Here is a 15777-nt window from a genome sequence, read left to right on the forward strand (position 1 = left end):
GAAGCAGCACAACTGTTTTCAACATTGATAATAATCATAAATGTTTCTTGAGAAGCAAATCATCATATTAGAATGATTTCTGAAGGATCATGTGACACTGAAGACTGGAGTAATGATGCTGAAAATTCAGCTTTGATCACAGGAATAAATTACATTTTACTATATATATTCACACAGAAAACAGTTATTTTAAATTTAAATAATATTTCACAATATTACTGTATTTTTGATCAAACAAATGCAGCCTCGGAGAGCAGAAGAGACTTCTTTCATTCTTACAGACCCCAAACATTTGTATGATCTCTTATCATGTAGAAGAATGATTTCTAAGATCTGTGTGTTCTGGCTCATGTTACAGGACCAGATTTCCTACAGTTTCAGACACAAATAATTGAGTGTAAACAAAAACACAAACAGGCTGTAATATGAGCTGTGTGTCAGCAGGCTTTGGCATGGCGTACGGTTGCAGTGTGTCATCTCGCGGTGTTCCTGCACAGACAGGAAGTCCAGCTCGTCCTTCTGCTCTGTTTCCTGTCCGTTTGCCCCGGTGTGGCGACCCATACTGACTTCACCCCTCGACAGACATGAGAACAGCAACACACACACACATGCGCAAAGATATGTAGGAAGTTTCACACACATAGACATTCTATGACATAGACTTCATCAGAGTGATTTTTGGATGTAATGTTTCTCTTGAACTGTTTGTTGTTGCTCTGCTGTTTTGTCAAATGCATATTTTCCCATAAAGACAGTCACAGCATGAAATCAGTTTGGACCCTTTCATCCTGAAGAAATTGGAGAGAAACAGGAGAGTCGAGGTGTGTGTTTGATTCTGCAGTGAGTTGGGCAGATGTGGTTTTATGTTTTAGTTTTAGTACCTGGACATCCCTGTCAGACATCTTCCTCGTGCGTCGACACTTACTCCTGTTGGATTTGGTTCGTCCGACATTACCCTGGATTAGGGGTGTAACAATATATCATGTCACAACATATCGCAATACAAAAATGCAACAATATCTATCGTGGATATGACAATATGTATTGTGTGTAGTTAAAAAAAAATCAACTTTTCAGAGTTTTAGTTTACATTAAACTGCTATATATAATGTTCAGTATAATGCAATGGGGGAATATTTGTGGGTCCTGATAATGCCAAATATCTTGTTACCAGTAAAAAGTGGCCGATACATTATTTTAAATATATCTAGTCAGTGAAAGAGTGCAAAAATATTCAGCTTCAGAATCATAAATATTGTTATTCTAGTGACACTATTGTCCTGTGCATTGGGTTTCCAGCACAAAGTCCAAGCCTATTCATTTACACCCGCAATGTAATACCAAAATTTACCATTTTTTGTTCATCTTTTACCATATGTCTTGGAGTATCGCAATAATATCATATTGTGAGTTCGGTATCGTGATATGTATCGAATCGTGACATGAGGATATCGTTACACCCCTATGGTCTGGATACCAACATGGCTCTCGATGCACCTCAAAGACTTGCTGTCCTGGTCCCAGATGAGCCAACAATGTGTCCTCTTTTGAACTCTGATATGCCTCACGTTGTAGTGTTGATCGCAAAAGCTCTGCTATTGCTCTGCTAATTCAACCTTCACACTCTGCTCTCGCTGAGGGAATGTACAATCAGTGAAGATTGGCCACAAGGCGCGTGCGTTTATTAAGTAATAAAGTAATTAACTTTTTTTTTTTCTGTGATTTTAGTTGTTTTAGTTAGTTTAATAACCCTAGCCCTCTGTGTCTCGATAATCTCCAGTGTCTCCTCAGACCCTCAAAGTCAGTCAAGTGAAGTGAGATGATGTGAGATGATTAAAGCGATACACGGCTGAGAGAGAGGCGTGTGTGTGACGGGGAATAGAGGAGTCATTGTGTGTCTGTCAGTAAGCTCTTATGAGTCTGCGGGATTCATATCAGCTCTCAGACGCTCGGATCCTGGTGTGAGCGCATGCTGATCTCTGCTCTGTGATGGATGAGTGTTTCTCTGCTGAATGAATAGGAACAGGAAGTGGTTGATGTGTTGATTTCCATGAATGACAATCAAAACATTTTCACTGCTTTAATTACATGACACAGTTTCCCTTCATTTGTTGTTGCAATCCACAACGCCCAGCTCAACCACAACTAGATATTTATCATTGCTTTTTTGTTATTCTTTTGTGTTGCTGAAGTTATTGTGCATGATCTGTAGTGAAAGACCACATGTTTTTTCCTGCAACATGAGCAATAATAGCTGGTGCTGATATGACAGTTGAGCTGATTTTATGCAAATGATCAGCAACACGATACACGGACTATCATTGGTGGTTCTCACGTGATCTTCTGTGTGTCGGACCCCAGGAACAGATCCAACCAAATCAGCATCTTTAAGTTCGTCTTAGTCTTTCATAGAGAGCAGTCATGTGTGAGATAGTTATTTTATGAGACGCAGTTTATAGTTTCTATTATTATTCTAGTTTAGTTTTTGTTGTGTGTTTTTTGTCATTTTTTTGTCTATATAATGCTTATAATTATATATATTTTTTTAGTTATTTTAGCACATCAAGTTAAACATGAAAATGATAAATGTTGCCTTGCCAACTAGCTCTTTTTTCCCCCCCATATTTTATTTTATTTCAAGGTTTTAAGCCCTATTTGGACTTTCCAGGGGGAAATTTGTCTTTGTAAAATCGTTCCTTTGCGATTTTAACCCCATCCGAATCGGCCATGTCTGTGTTTTTCTGACGCTTCTCCACGTAAAAAAAAAAAAAATTGTTTACCTACCTTAGCTACTGTTTGGTTTGCTCACCAATTTTACGCAGGCTTTCATTTAATTTCAAAATGGATGGTATCCGACGAAAAAATAAAATGCTAAAATTAATAAATAGATCCAAATTGCAGTAACCGTGAAGACTGACCATTTTAATGTCTGCGTCAGGTAAGAAACTAGTTCTGTCCGAACAGGGCTTTAGTTTCAAGTAACTATAATAGCCCTGGTTTTAAAAAAACATCACATCAGTAAGGTCCATCTCTACATCTGTCCTTGAGGATAAATGTTAAAGCACTGACTGCACAGGTGTCGTGTAGATTTACTGCCTTGCTCACAGCAGAATAAGTCTGTTGTGAGATTTACACTAGCTTTAAGTCTCCATCTGTCTCTTGGACAAAAGCGTTGTCATGTTAACTGCTTGACTAAGGATGTGTTCACACTTGATTCTTTGGGTTGGACCAAAAAGAAAATGATACATTTAGTACTGTTTTGCTTAGCGTAAAGAACATAAAGGGCCTGTTTCGGATGGCTATCTGATTTGTTTCATTTACACTTGTCCACATAAATGAGTCTCTGCGCAACTAATAAATCCTTTCTTCAATTCCATGCTATGCAAATTTAACATAGTTCACTACCGATATAAGCTGCATTTTATTTATCATCAGCTAATTTCAAGATAAAAGATTCCAATAGGAGAGAGAATCTCCATCAGCACTGGTAAGATCATTTAGTCTCACTACTTTTAATGAAGATTATTGTGCGTCTGCGTCTCCATTTGCATCAGTTTGCGCGTTGGCTTGTTGAAGAGATGCTTAGCTACTCATCTGTGGCAATGCGAGTTGCAGTATCGCTGTCATATCTGGCTATTAAGTGTCATATAGCCTATGACGCTCTCACACTTTTATTTTTTTAGCATTTTGGGAGGAGTAAAATTAGGGATGGACGATGTAACGGCCACCATATCGGTTGTCGGCCCAAAAAGAAAATTGATATATTATATTATATATCTATATATATATATATTGACCGATATATTGAAGCCGATAAATAATGGATTATTTCCTTCAGATGCGCACTGTTCACCATGATGGTTTTGAATTGCTTGAAATATGATTTTTGAATCACTTCAAAAAAGGAAAGTATAGTAAAGTGCAACATGTGCAGCGCAAGTCTGTCATATTGGCTACAAAAAATTATAATGAGAACTTCATAATTGTGTGCTTGGGACATGGCTTTTAATGGCGAGACTAAAAATTTGGATTTAGATTTATCGGCCAATATATCAGTTATCGGCTTTCAAATATATAAAATTATTGGTATCGGCCAAAATTCATTGCATCCTTACATGTGTGTCTTCAACAACCAGATACATTTACACCTCTCCAGTTTCGTGTGGTGCGTCTGGCGCGTACATATGGTGGCATTTTTACCAACGAACTCACAAAGAGCTTATAAAATGTGTAAAGCAATCAGGATTTCCTACTTTGCTGACAAACAAAAATCTCCTGCAAGGGGATGGTGGCTCCGGTGCCTTTACCGAACTATAATGGGCAACGTAGCTCCTATGATGAGAAGAACCAGATGTGCTTGAGCATTTTGTCCTTTTTTAAGATCGCATCTTGCGACATCACATCCTGTTTTTGGTCTTTGGTCTGTGTTGCGTTTGTGTTTCAGTCGAACCGCACCAGAGTTAGTTTGGAAGTGGACCTGAGACCCCCTGAAACGGTGAGTTTGTTTGGTGTGAATGGCTGCGTTGATCCCGGGAAATTGCCGTAAAATTGCTAGAGTGCCTTCTGTGTGAACACAAACACATCCCGGGATAGATGCCGGGATGGGGACCTAGTAACATTGCTGGGATCAGTCCCGGAACGCGCCCTGTGTGAACAAAAGCCAGGACCAATGCCGTTAAGGGTGTGTTGTAGAGATGACGTACGTGCCATCGCGCGACTCTGTTGCTCTTAGAAGGAAGTTTGTGTTCGTCATCAACAAAGAAAGGATGAAAAAATGTCTGCAAACTGGAATGAACCGGAGACCAGGGAGCTCCTTACTATCCGCGCTGAAGCTGAGATCGTTCGCCAGCTTCGTGGAACGGTACGCGATGCATTAGTGTACATGTTTTCAACGCATACGTTACACGTCACATCACAGATGTGTGGAATTCTGGAAAATCACAGATTCTGGAAAATCACTGGCAGTGTGAATGAACCAAAATCAAACGATCCCGGGACAAATCCCAAGACATATTATCCGTGTATTTTCCGGAATCTCTGTGTGAAAGGTGCTTAACGGAGTTCCTTTTAATCCAACCAAACCTGCCAAGTGTGAACACACCCTATAGACTTTTTATATAGCACCACTAAGGCTTATAGAATGCATTTGTCACTCACCAGGAAACTTTCTGCGACAGTGTAAGGTGTAAATGTAGCATTGGTTGGATATTTTTTAATGTCTGTAAACATTTGCAGTGTGCTTTCCTCCTGAGGTATACTTCATTTCACCACAGCTTCTGGAATTCCCAAAACACAAACACAGTTCCTTCCTCAAATGCAGAGATCCGTCTCCGGACCAGACCGACCTGTTCGACAGCTGCTGTCAGGGCAGAAAACAAAGTCAGATTTCTTGTGAACGTCCTTGTCTGTAAGTTGCTTTGGACAAAAGAGTCTGCTGAATGAATGAATGTCAACATATTTAAACCGATCATGTATTCAGATTTAATTGCAACTTCGAATTCAAATGTAGGGATTGAATGGGAATTCTGAATGGTTCATAACCCTGGTTTTTGTAAGCCCTGTTGCAGCAATTTCACACTGGGGCTTTATTTAACAAGCTTACACAGTAAACATAATTTTCCAGCAGAAATAATAATTTAACGGGCGCGTCATGTGAAGTGATGTCTGTTGCCATGGGGATAAAAACTGTTTTGGCAAGCGCACGTTTGTTTTCTGAAGCTGTGAAAACTCTTCCCATCCCCAGATGGAGGAAACAGACGGTACATGATCTGAAGTTTGATCCGGTTGTACAGAAGTGGATTTAATGCAGTTTCCTATCCGCACGGATTTATTTAATCAATGATTGGTCTATAGACGAGATCTGAAAAGTTCTGGTTATACTATAGAGGAAATAATTGGTTTATAAGTGCTTTCATAGGCTAGATGATTGATTTTTATTTGTATATCACTCATACCACAGTTGTCTTTCTGATATGATCAAGTCCTGTCAGATCAAAGGTGATTGGGCTCTCGGGCGCGATCCCAATTACGTCGACGTAACGTTGAACGTGACGAAGTGAGAAATGTCGGATGAATGTTTTAAAAAAGCAGACATAATCTTTTGTGTCCCTGACCTGAGAGGAACCGCAGTCGACTGACCTCCTGTATCCACACATCCCATAAGCCGCCATAAGGAGGGTTGGGTGGGGAGGTTTCTAACCTATTTTATTATCCTTCCCCCATTATGTACATGTATAGAGTAAGATTATATGTGCTCTGTGTGGATCAGGAGAATGCAGGTCAGGCTTAAGTAATACTGACGGTCAGATGATTAAACTGAGTTTAAGTCACACACACACACAGACACACACTGTCTCTTGATTTCAAGGCGAGGAGTTGGGTCACGCTCAGAGCGCGTGAGGCTCTCGTCAAAAGCCATTGTAATTTCCATCAGTCACAGTAACAGCTGACTTTAGCGGCTAGAAGCTCAGAGCTGCTTTTCATGAGCCAAAAGTATTAAACCATTTGTTATACAGACATGCTAACTTAAATTATACAGATTATTGAATACAATTCAGGAGTTTAACTTGGGCGGATGATAAAACTTAAACCTAGATTGAAGGAGGGACCTGATCCATATATCAGAGGTTTGAATCCAGCCTGCCTACTTTCTCCACCAGAATATGCCCTAAAATATGATTCATTTGTATTTTTCAAAATTAATCCATGTAATCCCCTAGTTCAGTAACTTCAGTATGAAAGCAGGCATGTAAGCATATCCCAGAATTCCTTGCATTTAGTCCACAAACAATATACAATAGGATAAGATTTAATGTTTGTTATGTGTGTATGTTACCATCTGTTAGTTTTGACTGTAGGAGAAAAGTGAATTTAAGCTTTTTTGCACTATTTTCATCTTCCAGGTTCAAATTTGTCTTCTTGTCAATGTCACCGGATGTGTTTTCTTGCACTATAGTACATCGATGACTCTGTGTCTCATAATTATTCATGAGACTGAGTGTCCTTATCCTATGAGAAGACTTTCGCTGCATCCGAAATCGAATACTTCCCTACTATATAGGCTAGTATGTAAAAAACAGTACGCCAAAAGAGCAGTATATCCGAACACTTAGGCCGTGTGTCCACCAAAGCTTTCAGCTGGCTAAAAACGCTAGGCGCTCTTCTGAAAACGCTTAGCTATGGGCGCTTGAGAGCGTTTTGGCAGCGCGGCATTTTTTCAGTTGAGACACTTTGCTTGTTATGATATAGAATATCCGCTAAAGTGTTACTAGTATCTCATTTCACACATATTTTGTTTCTGTGTTGATTCTATATTAAAATGTCGATAAAATGTAACATATTTTCTCTAGCTTTTGTTTTAAATTATTTTGTTCCGTTATTATGCTTCTTGTTGTCCTCTGTTGACGTTAAAAAACGCGGCGCTCCCATTGAAAACAATTGAAAAAACACGCCAGCCGCGTGAAAAAAACGCTTTGGTGGACACACACAGCCTTAGGGCCAATTTTACCAACAGCTTGCTCCAGCACAAACCCTCTTTCAGCGTTAAAAAAACTACTGTCAGGATTTACTAAAGACACAAAAGTCATGGACATTGTTATTTTTGCAGCTGACTTTATTGTGTATGCATTTAAAGTAGTTTTCATTTCAGACACAAAATTTATGGGAGGAGAGTATTTAAATGAATCATGTAAGGTGATTTACTAAGGTTTACACTAGTCAGTTTACAGGTATTTGCACCATTATTTAACGGCCAATAAAAGCACGTCTGTGTTCTTAAATTTGCGCATCGTCAGTAGATCACGCGCTGAACTTTTATGGGATTGCGCTCTCACGCTAATTTGCCGTTTAGTAAATCTGGCCCATAGTATCCGAAAAACAGTAGGTGAAAAGTCCCTGATGACCCACTACTTCCACTGAGATTCTGAAGTGCGCGTTCGATGGACACTTTACTATCCCATGAGGCCACGGGAGAGGATTTATGAATGGCAGTGAAGCGACGCTACTGACGCTGGTAGGTCACGTGTGTTTGTTTTTGCTTTGTACGAGTTTTTGTGTATCATAAGTTCTCTTCAATAGATCCTGAGTCTTTGACACAAGCGTGATTCATCCACACTGCGAGTTTACGGTCTTTGCGGCCCTAAAACCGATCCAGCGGCTTATAAAAATACCGCAAAATACGCCTCAAAAGTTATTAAAGATGCAACAGCGACAACAGAGTACAAATGCGAACGGCTGAATGTAGATGTAAATTCAAATGAATTAAAATTCAGATGTTATTTCAGATATTATTTCATAATTTGGTCAGTGTCCCGGCTTTCTTTAGGAATGAGTAAAAATGTGTTTTGGAGACAAATGTCCATCAAGTCACGGGACTCCTGCGATTGATTAGATAGGAGTATTGCAGAAAACATTTTGTTGTTTCAGTCATATTGGGCTAAAGTTCACAGCTTTGAGTCATGAGGCATCAGCACTGCAGGGATGGAAGCAGAACACGATCAATAATCCTCATCACACCTGGTCGAACAGGAACGCTGAGTCAATGTTGGAGAAGTTCCTCAGATAATGTTTGGAAAGGTGGAGGAAGGCCGTAGGTGAGATTATAGTTTAGAGAACAAGGACGACCTTACTTTTTATTAGGTATGTGTGTTCAGTTGTGCTATTTCTACAATCTGAAGAGGAACTATTATTTGAAGAGAAGTTTGGCTTGAGCACAGGCTGTTTTTCTCCACACGAGCGACCGTGGCTTTTGTTATATTTAACAGCACACTCAACACAATGTGCTGCTATTTAAAGCGCACAGATCTTTTCCTGTGAGTGTGAAGACGTTTACAATGAATCCCACAGTTCAACTCTATTGATTATTTCATTACAGAAGGATGGATTTCAGCAGCGTGGAGTGATAAAACAATGACTCTAATGCTACTGTGTGCTCTTTCCTCAGCAGGAAACACTAGTTTATGTCTCATTGTACTGAAGGATAGTGATTCTGCGATGATTTAGACTTGGGTTGAGAGTTTGTATTTAGGCATTCAAAATCACTGGAATTAAAATGGAGCCTGTTTACTTTCTTAATGCACCATTGTGGTGTTATTGTGAGTTAATGGTATGTCATTTTTATTTGTTTGTCTTTGTAATGGACTAGCCTAGCTTGTTCCTTTTCTGCTGGCATCATCAAGTCCTTTTATTTGCAACCCCTCCCATCCACAACCAGTATGAAACACCCAGTTTTCACCATCCAATCAGGATTCTGAATGCATAAACTCAAGTCCCGCCCTCCCTTTCCCATTTTAATATTGTGTTATACACTGCAAAGGTTTGGGGTCGGTAAGATTTTTAAATGTTTTTGAAAGAAGTCTTGTCTGCTCCCCAAGGCTGCATTTGATTGATAGAAAATACAGTAAAAACAGTGATATTGTGAAATATTTTTACAATTTAAAATAACAGTTTTCTATTATAATATATTTTAAAATGCAATTTATTCCTGTGATCAAAGCTGAATTTTCAGCATCATTACTCCAGTCTTCAGTGTCACATGATCCTTCAGAAATCATGCTAATATGATGATTTGCTGCTCAAGAAACATTTCTGGCTATTATAAATGTTGAATCAGTTGTGCTACTTTATATTTTTGTGAAAACATACATTTATTTCAGCATTTTTTTTGATGAATAGAAAGTTCAAAAGAACATAATAATTTATTTTAAATATAAGGTTTTTTAACATTATTAATGTCTTTACTGTCACTTTTGATCAATTTAATGCATTCTTGAATAAAAGTATTTCTTTAAAAAAAAAACCTGTAATGTATCTTGGATTATGGAAATAAAATAGGTAATAAAATAGTGTTTAAATTCTCATCTCCTCAATGATGTCATCAATCTTGAAAAGACATCTGAAACCAGCCTAGTAGTTCACTAGTCTTATCTGGTCTGCTCTGGTAAGTGGTTTTAAAGTGGTTTTGGCCATTTTTCAGATGGCCAAGCCGGAAGACCATCATAAACCGGCTAAGACCAGCAGACCAGGTTTAAGCGAGTGCTTTCAGCAGGGATAGATAATTTTAACATCTATGTCTGTCCAAAGTGAATTATGTTATTAATCTGTTAAGGGCTGTATTTGTAGTTACACACTTCCTATCTCTTATCTCCGCTTGTGGCTGTCATTACAATGCGAGTTTTCAATTACAGAAGCACAGATGATAGTGAAGTTCAGCCTGTTCAAAGTGCAGTTTATCTTCGGCCGGCTATTCTTTCCACTGTAGAGCCGATAATGAGGATTTAGCTATTATCTTTTCATTTTCCCGTGTTAGCAATTTCACCCATTAAGATAGAAGCCATGAATTCGACTTCACATAATGAACGCTTTTTAAATATTGAAGCTTAATTCACTGGACTAAATGTTTTGTGTACGGTAATGTGGTTTTAAAGTCTCCATATATGGCTCTTTATTAATCTCTCTCTCTCTCTCTCTCTCTCTCTCTCTCTCTCTCTCTCTCTCTCTCTCTCTCTCTCTCTCTCTCTCTCTCTCTCTCTCTCTCTCTCTCTCTGTCTCTCTCTCTCTCTCTCTCTCTCTCTCTCTCTCTCTCCAGGTAACAGAGGTGTGTGGTGCTAAGCGGCTGGGTTTCTTCGGCTGTGGGCAGTTGTACGTGGCTCTGAAGCTGATGGCCGCGGCACAGGCCGGTTTGCCAGTACGCCTGGAGAGCATCGCAGGCGGTAAGTCGTACGGAGGGAGAAGCAAACGCGATCAGGGATTTGGCCTTGCATGCTTGGATTAACACTAAAGAGGGATAACACACAGAGGTCGTGGTGCGCTGAGAGGGCGCCACACGCTGAGCCAAACTCACTGAGAAAAGCCTGTGTGTGTAAACTGAACCACAGGACGGTTTCCTTAAACGCTTGAGACTACCTCCTCTTTTGTCTAGACTTTTAATCTGTGTTTACAGTAAATATAATTTAACTTTTTCTTGTGTGGCGTGACAGTTACTGCCGAATTATGAATTGATCCTGACAACCAAAGTACCATTTAAAAGATTTAACACAAGATTCTGAGATGTATAAGATTCTGAGATAATAATAAATATTATTTTTATTGTAAATTTTTTATTCAATTATTCAATTAATTATTGTTATGGTAAAATATCTTATTTTTGACTACTTATTATAGTAATTATTTATAAAAATGATTGTTGCATTTGTATAACCAAATTATTTTATTATTATTAATTTATAGAATTTTTATTGCTTATTTAATAAAATTGAATTTTTGTAATGGTTTATAATTTATATATTTAACTATTATACTATAAATATATTTACTATTATTTTTAAAATGATTTGTTGCATATTAGGGGTGTAACGGTACGTGTATTCGTACCGGACCGTTTCGGTACAGGGCTTTCGGTTCGGTGCACGTGTGTACCGAATGACCGAATGCAATATTTTGTGTGCGGAACATAGGTACATTTTCGTGTTTCCACACGAACATATTAAGTGGCGGAAGTCTCCGCGTTCAGCGCAAATCCCGCCCTGCAGCTGATTCTAAAGTTTTACCAGAGCCCGTCTGCCTTATTAGACATTCTCTGGTTTTACCCGTCGTCACTGTAACCTAAACCAATGAAATCGACTGCAGGGCAAAAAAAAGCTTTTCCGCTCCGTGTGCGCCGCCGCACTCTCCGTTCCGTCTGTGTGTGTGTGTCTGCGCGCTGCGCTCTCTGCTCAATGTTCAATGTTCGACTCCGTGTTTGCGCTGCGCGTTCTGCTCTGTCGTTAACGGCCCAAACACTCCAATCATGGACCGATCACGCACTGGAAAAGCAAAGTCCGCTCAAATAAGGTGACATTTCTCAGTAGTAGACTTCTGTTTGCTGAGCTGGTATAGTCATGCTGGCAACAATGGTAAAATGACCTGCTCTGATCACATGCTCTGGTAATAATAGCTTTGTAGGACTATATTTTATTTTGATAATTAGTAAACAAAAGAAGTAAAAAAAATCATAAATTGATTATGTTGATTGATTATTGAAAAATAATAATACATTGATATATTTATGTTTAATATTATTTTAATATAGGGCTATTTTCTGTTCCTTTTTCCCCCCGGTGTTTCATTTAATTAGGTGATTCTAAGTTTAGGCCTAATTATTGATGATTACAAGCTTGGAGGAATTGCAATTAATTACAGCAAATTGTGCAATTAATTAGTTCTTTTTTTTTTAATCGATTCCCAGCCTTAATTTTTAAATATAAGCAGGCCTACAAGCTGGGATTGGTAATGCTGCACTGTAATCATAGTTATTTATTTATATTTTTCATTAAATTTATTATGTGATATTGGTTTTGCTTTGCAGCAGTATTTTATTTCTTATTCTTTTTTTTTATTTTATATATATTTTATTATATTTTATTAAAAAGTGTAAACAAATTGTTAAAAAAAAGTTTATAGTAATAAACAACCTGCAGTTTAATGTTTGCATTTCTTTCCCTTACTGTACCGAAAATACACCGAACCGTGACTTTAAAACCGAGGTACGTACCGAACCGTGATTTTTGCGTACCGTTACACCCCTATTGCATATGCATAACAATAATTCATTATAAATCCTATAAAATACAAAATTATTATACATTATTAGTATTATACATTTCTAAATATTATTATTATTATTATTATTTATATTATTTATTTAATCATTTTATGGTTAATAATGTATAGTTAATAATAAACTATTTTTATTTCTATTTTTTTTATTTGTAAAATTAATTATTAATTAAATTATTTATTGTTTTATAATCTACAGTTTTGCTTGGGAAAGCACCACAAGTTTCTAGTTTCAATAATATTATCCAAAATGCTGCTATGTAACTTTTGGGCTTGAGCTCGTAAAGTAACTCAAATGGAAACACAGCACAGACAAAACAGTCATTTCCTAAATTTATTTACTTAAAGTAATATTGAGCACTAGGCTGATTCCGAGCTCAGCACAGCTCCAGGCCACCCTGCCGGGCTGAAAAGTGGCGAACGGAGCCTGGATTAGTGTTTAATCCTGGTACAGACTGTTCCTGAAGGACCCGAGGGCCTGCGAGACCCTCACAGCGGAGAGAGGAGCTCAGATGACCCCACACAGCAGGTTCAGCACCTCTGATCAGTGAAGATCACGTCTGTTTACTCCACAAATCACCTGGACAGGGAAGGATAAAGACCCAGTTTGTGGACAGGAAAGACAGATTTATCGAGATGACCTCGGAGGGACCTTTTGTGAGATGACTGGCTAGGTTATGTTTACTTTGTAAAGAAGATCATCTTAGATCAGAGGTTTTCAGTTCTAGCTCAAATTTAACATTTAACACAGCTGCATGATCAAGTTCTGGAGGTTCACAAAGGCCTTGTTTGAAAAGGAACATAAGTCACATGGCCTCAACATGCTTCATGTTTCATTGAGCCAGTGTAATCCAGTTAGAAGTCAAAAATAAAGCTTGAAAGTTATTTTGCTGTTTTAATCCACTGTGCACAGAAAATAGTATGAGGAGCAGGACACCAAAATGAACAAAAATGCCCCACAAATTCAAGATAAGAGGGCAAAAAAATCCCCCCGCACAATCTATCTATAAATTACAGAAACGTCTGTCTGTCTGTATGTCTGTCTGTCTGTCTGTCTGTGTGTGTGTCTGTTAACCACACATCTCTCGAACCGTTAGTCCGATGGATTTCAAATTCGACAGGTGTCTTGCCACGGGCAAGAGTAAGTGCAGTGCCAAGTTTGACGTTGTTTGGATGAGAAATGCTAAAGATATCGTTAAAAATCATTTTTAAAAGGTTGTGGTTTAAAAATAAACATTCTGACATTAGAGGGTTGTATCGGTCAAAGAAGCCCCAAGAAGGTTGTGGTTTAAAAATAAACATTCTGACACTCAGTCAGCTACACTGTTTACTTCTGAATATTATAGTTTGGTGATAAATGTGATAAATCCATTTTGATTAATTTGAGTAAAAATGTGTTTTCTTTACCAAGAAACCAACAATTACTAAAAACACACACAAAAGCTGATTTTGCACGGGCACTTTGCACTGCTCCCTGAATCGACACGCTTATTCATTTGTGGATGTAAACTGAATCTATATGTTAGCTATGCTGTTTACTTCTGAATATTATATTTCATTCTGGTGCGCTTAACGTTACCGCTACTGTGTAATAGTAGCCTATGCTATTCACCAACTAAACATATCCTATTCAATGCGTTCACAGTCTCTTACACGGGCATCATTTGTAGTTGCCTTTTCACAAACTGTTTGCTCAAGCATAGCGTTTTCTCAGAGTTCACTGTGTGCTTTCTACCATGCACAAATAAAAATGTCACTGAACTTTTGCTGTGTAATTGTAACAATGAGCATTCAATCACACCAAACCAACAATTACTAAAAACAAACACAAAAACTGATTTTGCACGGGCATTTTGCACTAGTTAAACTAAATCTAATACAGGCGCGCGACTAAAGTGAAATGTGAAAATGAATGAAAAGTTTCAATTTTGTGGCATTACATTTAGATCTGCTTATATTGCATCGGATTTCTTTTTACGTTGTTTTTTATTTTTATTTTTACAGTGTTGAGCATTATACCCAATCAGAAATGTTTCTGTTGAGCTTATGAATGCAATGGCCAATCAGAGGCGTTTAGTCTCCGCTGAAAGAACCGGATTTTTGTCGGCTCACCGACTGAATTTTACACTCTTGTAAATTATCTCATCATAAACAATAAAGTGCAGGTACAATGTAAGTAGAGCTGCACGATTCTGAAAAAAATAAATAAATTGCTGCAGTCTATTTAAAAATGTTTAATTAATTAGAATGAATTAAAAAAATAAAATTGGTTTCAACGAACGACTCACTCATACTCATAAATACTTCACTTGTTTCATTACTGGATGAATCATCGTTTTTGAACAATTCTCTTGAATGAATGATTTAATGACTCATAAATACTTCACTTATTGTTTCATTACTGGATGAATCAGCGTTTTTAAACAAATCTCTCGAACAAATAAAACATTTTAACAGTCACTTGTCGCCACCTACAGGATCTGTTCAGTTTTCATCGCTGCGGTAGACATCAGTGTTTATCCGAACTATAAACGCTTATCCCAGTATTTCTGAGATAATCTGAATTATTGTAAGACAAAAATAATGATACTGTGTGATTGTAAAAACTGCTCTCTCTGGCTCAGCTGCAGTGCAAACACAGATTCGAATGTTTCTGTATGATTTTGCCAAAGGGCAATAATCAAAAAATTGTCATAATATTACAGCCTTAATAATGCTTTTTTTTAACTGTATAATGTATATTTTTCATGTAGTAGGCCATTTACATTCTGCAATTGTTGTGTAAATGCATGTATGCCACCTTTGAGCAGCATTAAACAGCTGAATTTTATTTTAATCCTCTGTGAAAATAGCATCAGAATGCTGTTCTGAACATAGTGTAATTTATCTTTCCCCACAGAACTTCCTCTTCCTGTGTTTGTTGGGATAACGAATGAGCTTGAGATGCGTTACGCCAATCACCCCTCAACCAATGAGAGCCAGCCGCACATCCTGGGCTCAGTTCCAGGCTCCGCCCCTCGTCCCCCTGCAGACAGACCTGTACTGAGACACCCTGACACCAGCATGGACAAACAGGTCAGACATCAGACATACTTTAAAAGTACTTTTGAGGTTTAAAAGACACGTAATGTTATTGATTTGACAGCACTGACACTATCATTTGAGAACAAAACTTGAACCTGA

General features: G+C 38.0%; 1 protein-coding gene across 2 annotated transcripts in view; it reads left to right on the forward strand.

Moving 5' to 3' along the window:
- Positions 1–15777, forward strand: part of reps2 (RALBP1 associated Eps domain containing 2) — a 48477-nt gene that overhangs the window by 2304 nt on the left and 30396 nt on the right. For both annotated transcript variants that reach the window (XM_084098251.1, XM_084098252.1), the window contains exons 2-3: positions 10586–10709; positions 15494–15669. In XM_084098251.1, coding sequence (XP_083954377.1) covers positions 10586–10709; positions 15494–15669 — 300 coding nt within the window. The remainder of the gene's footprint in view (positions 1–10585; positions 10710–15493; positions 15670–15777) is intronic.

Source organism: Abramis brama (genome assembly GCF_963993115.1).
Source record: "Abramis brama genome assembly, chromosome: 22".
NCBI classification, from domain to species: Eukaryota; Metazoa; Chordata; class Actinopteri; order Cypriniformes; family Leuciscidae; genus Abramis; species Abramis brama.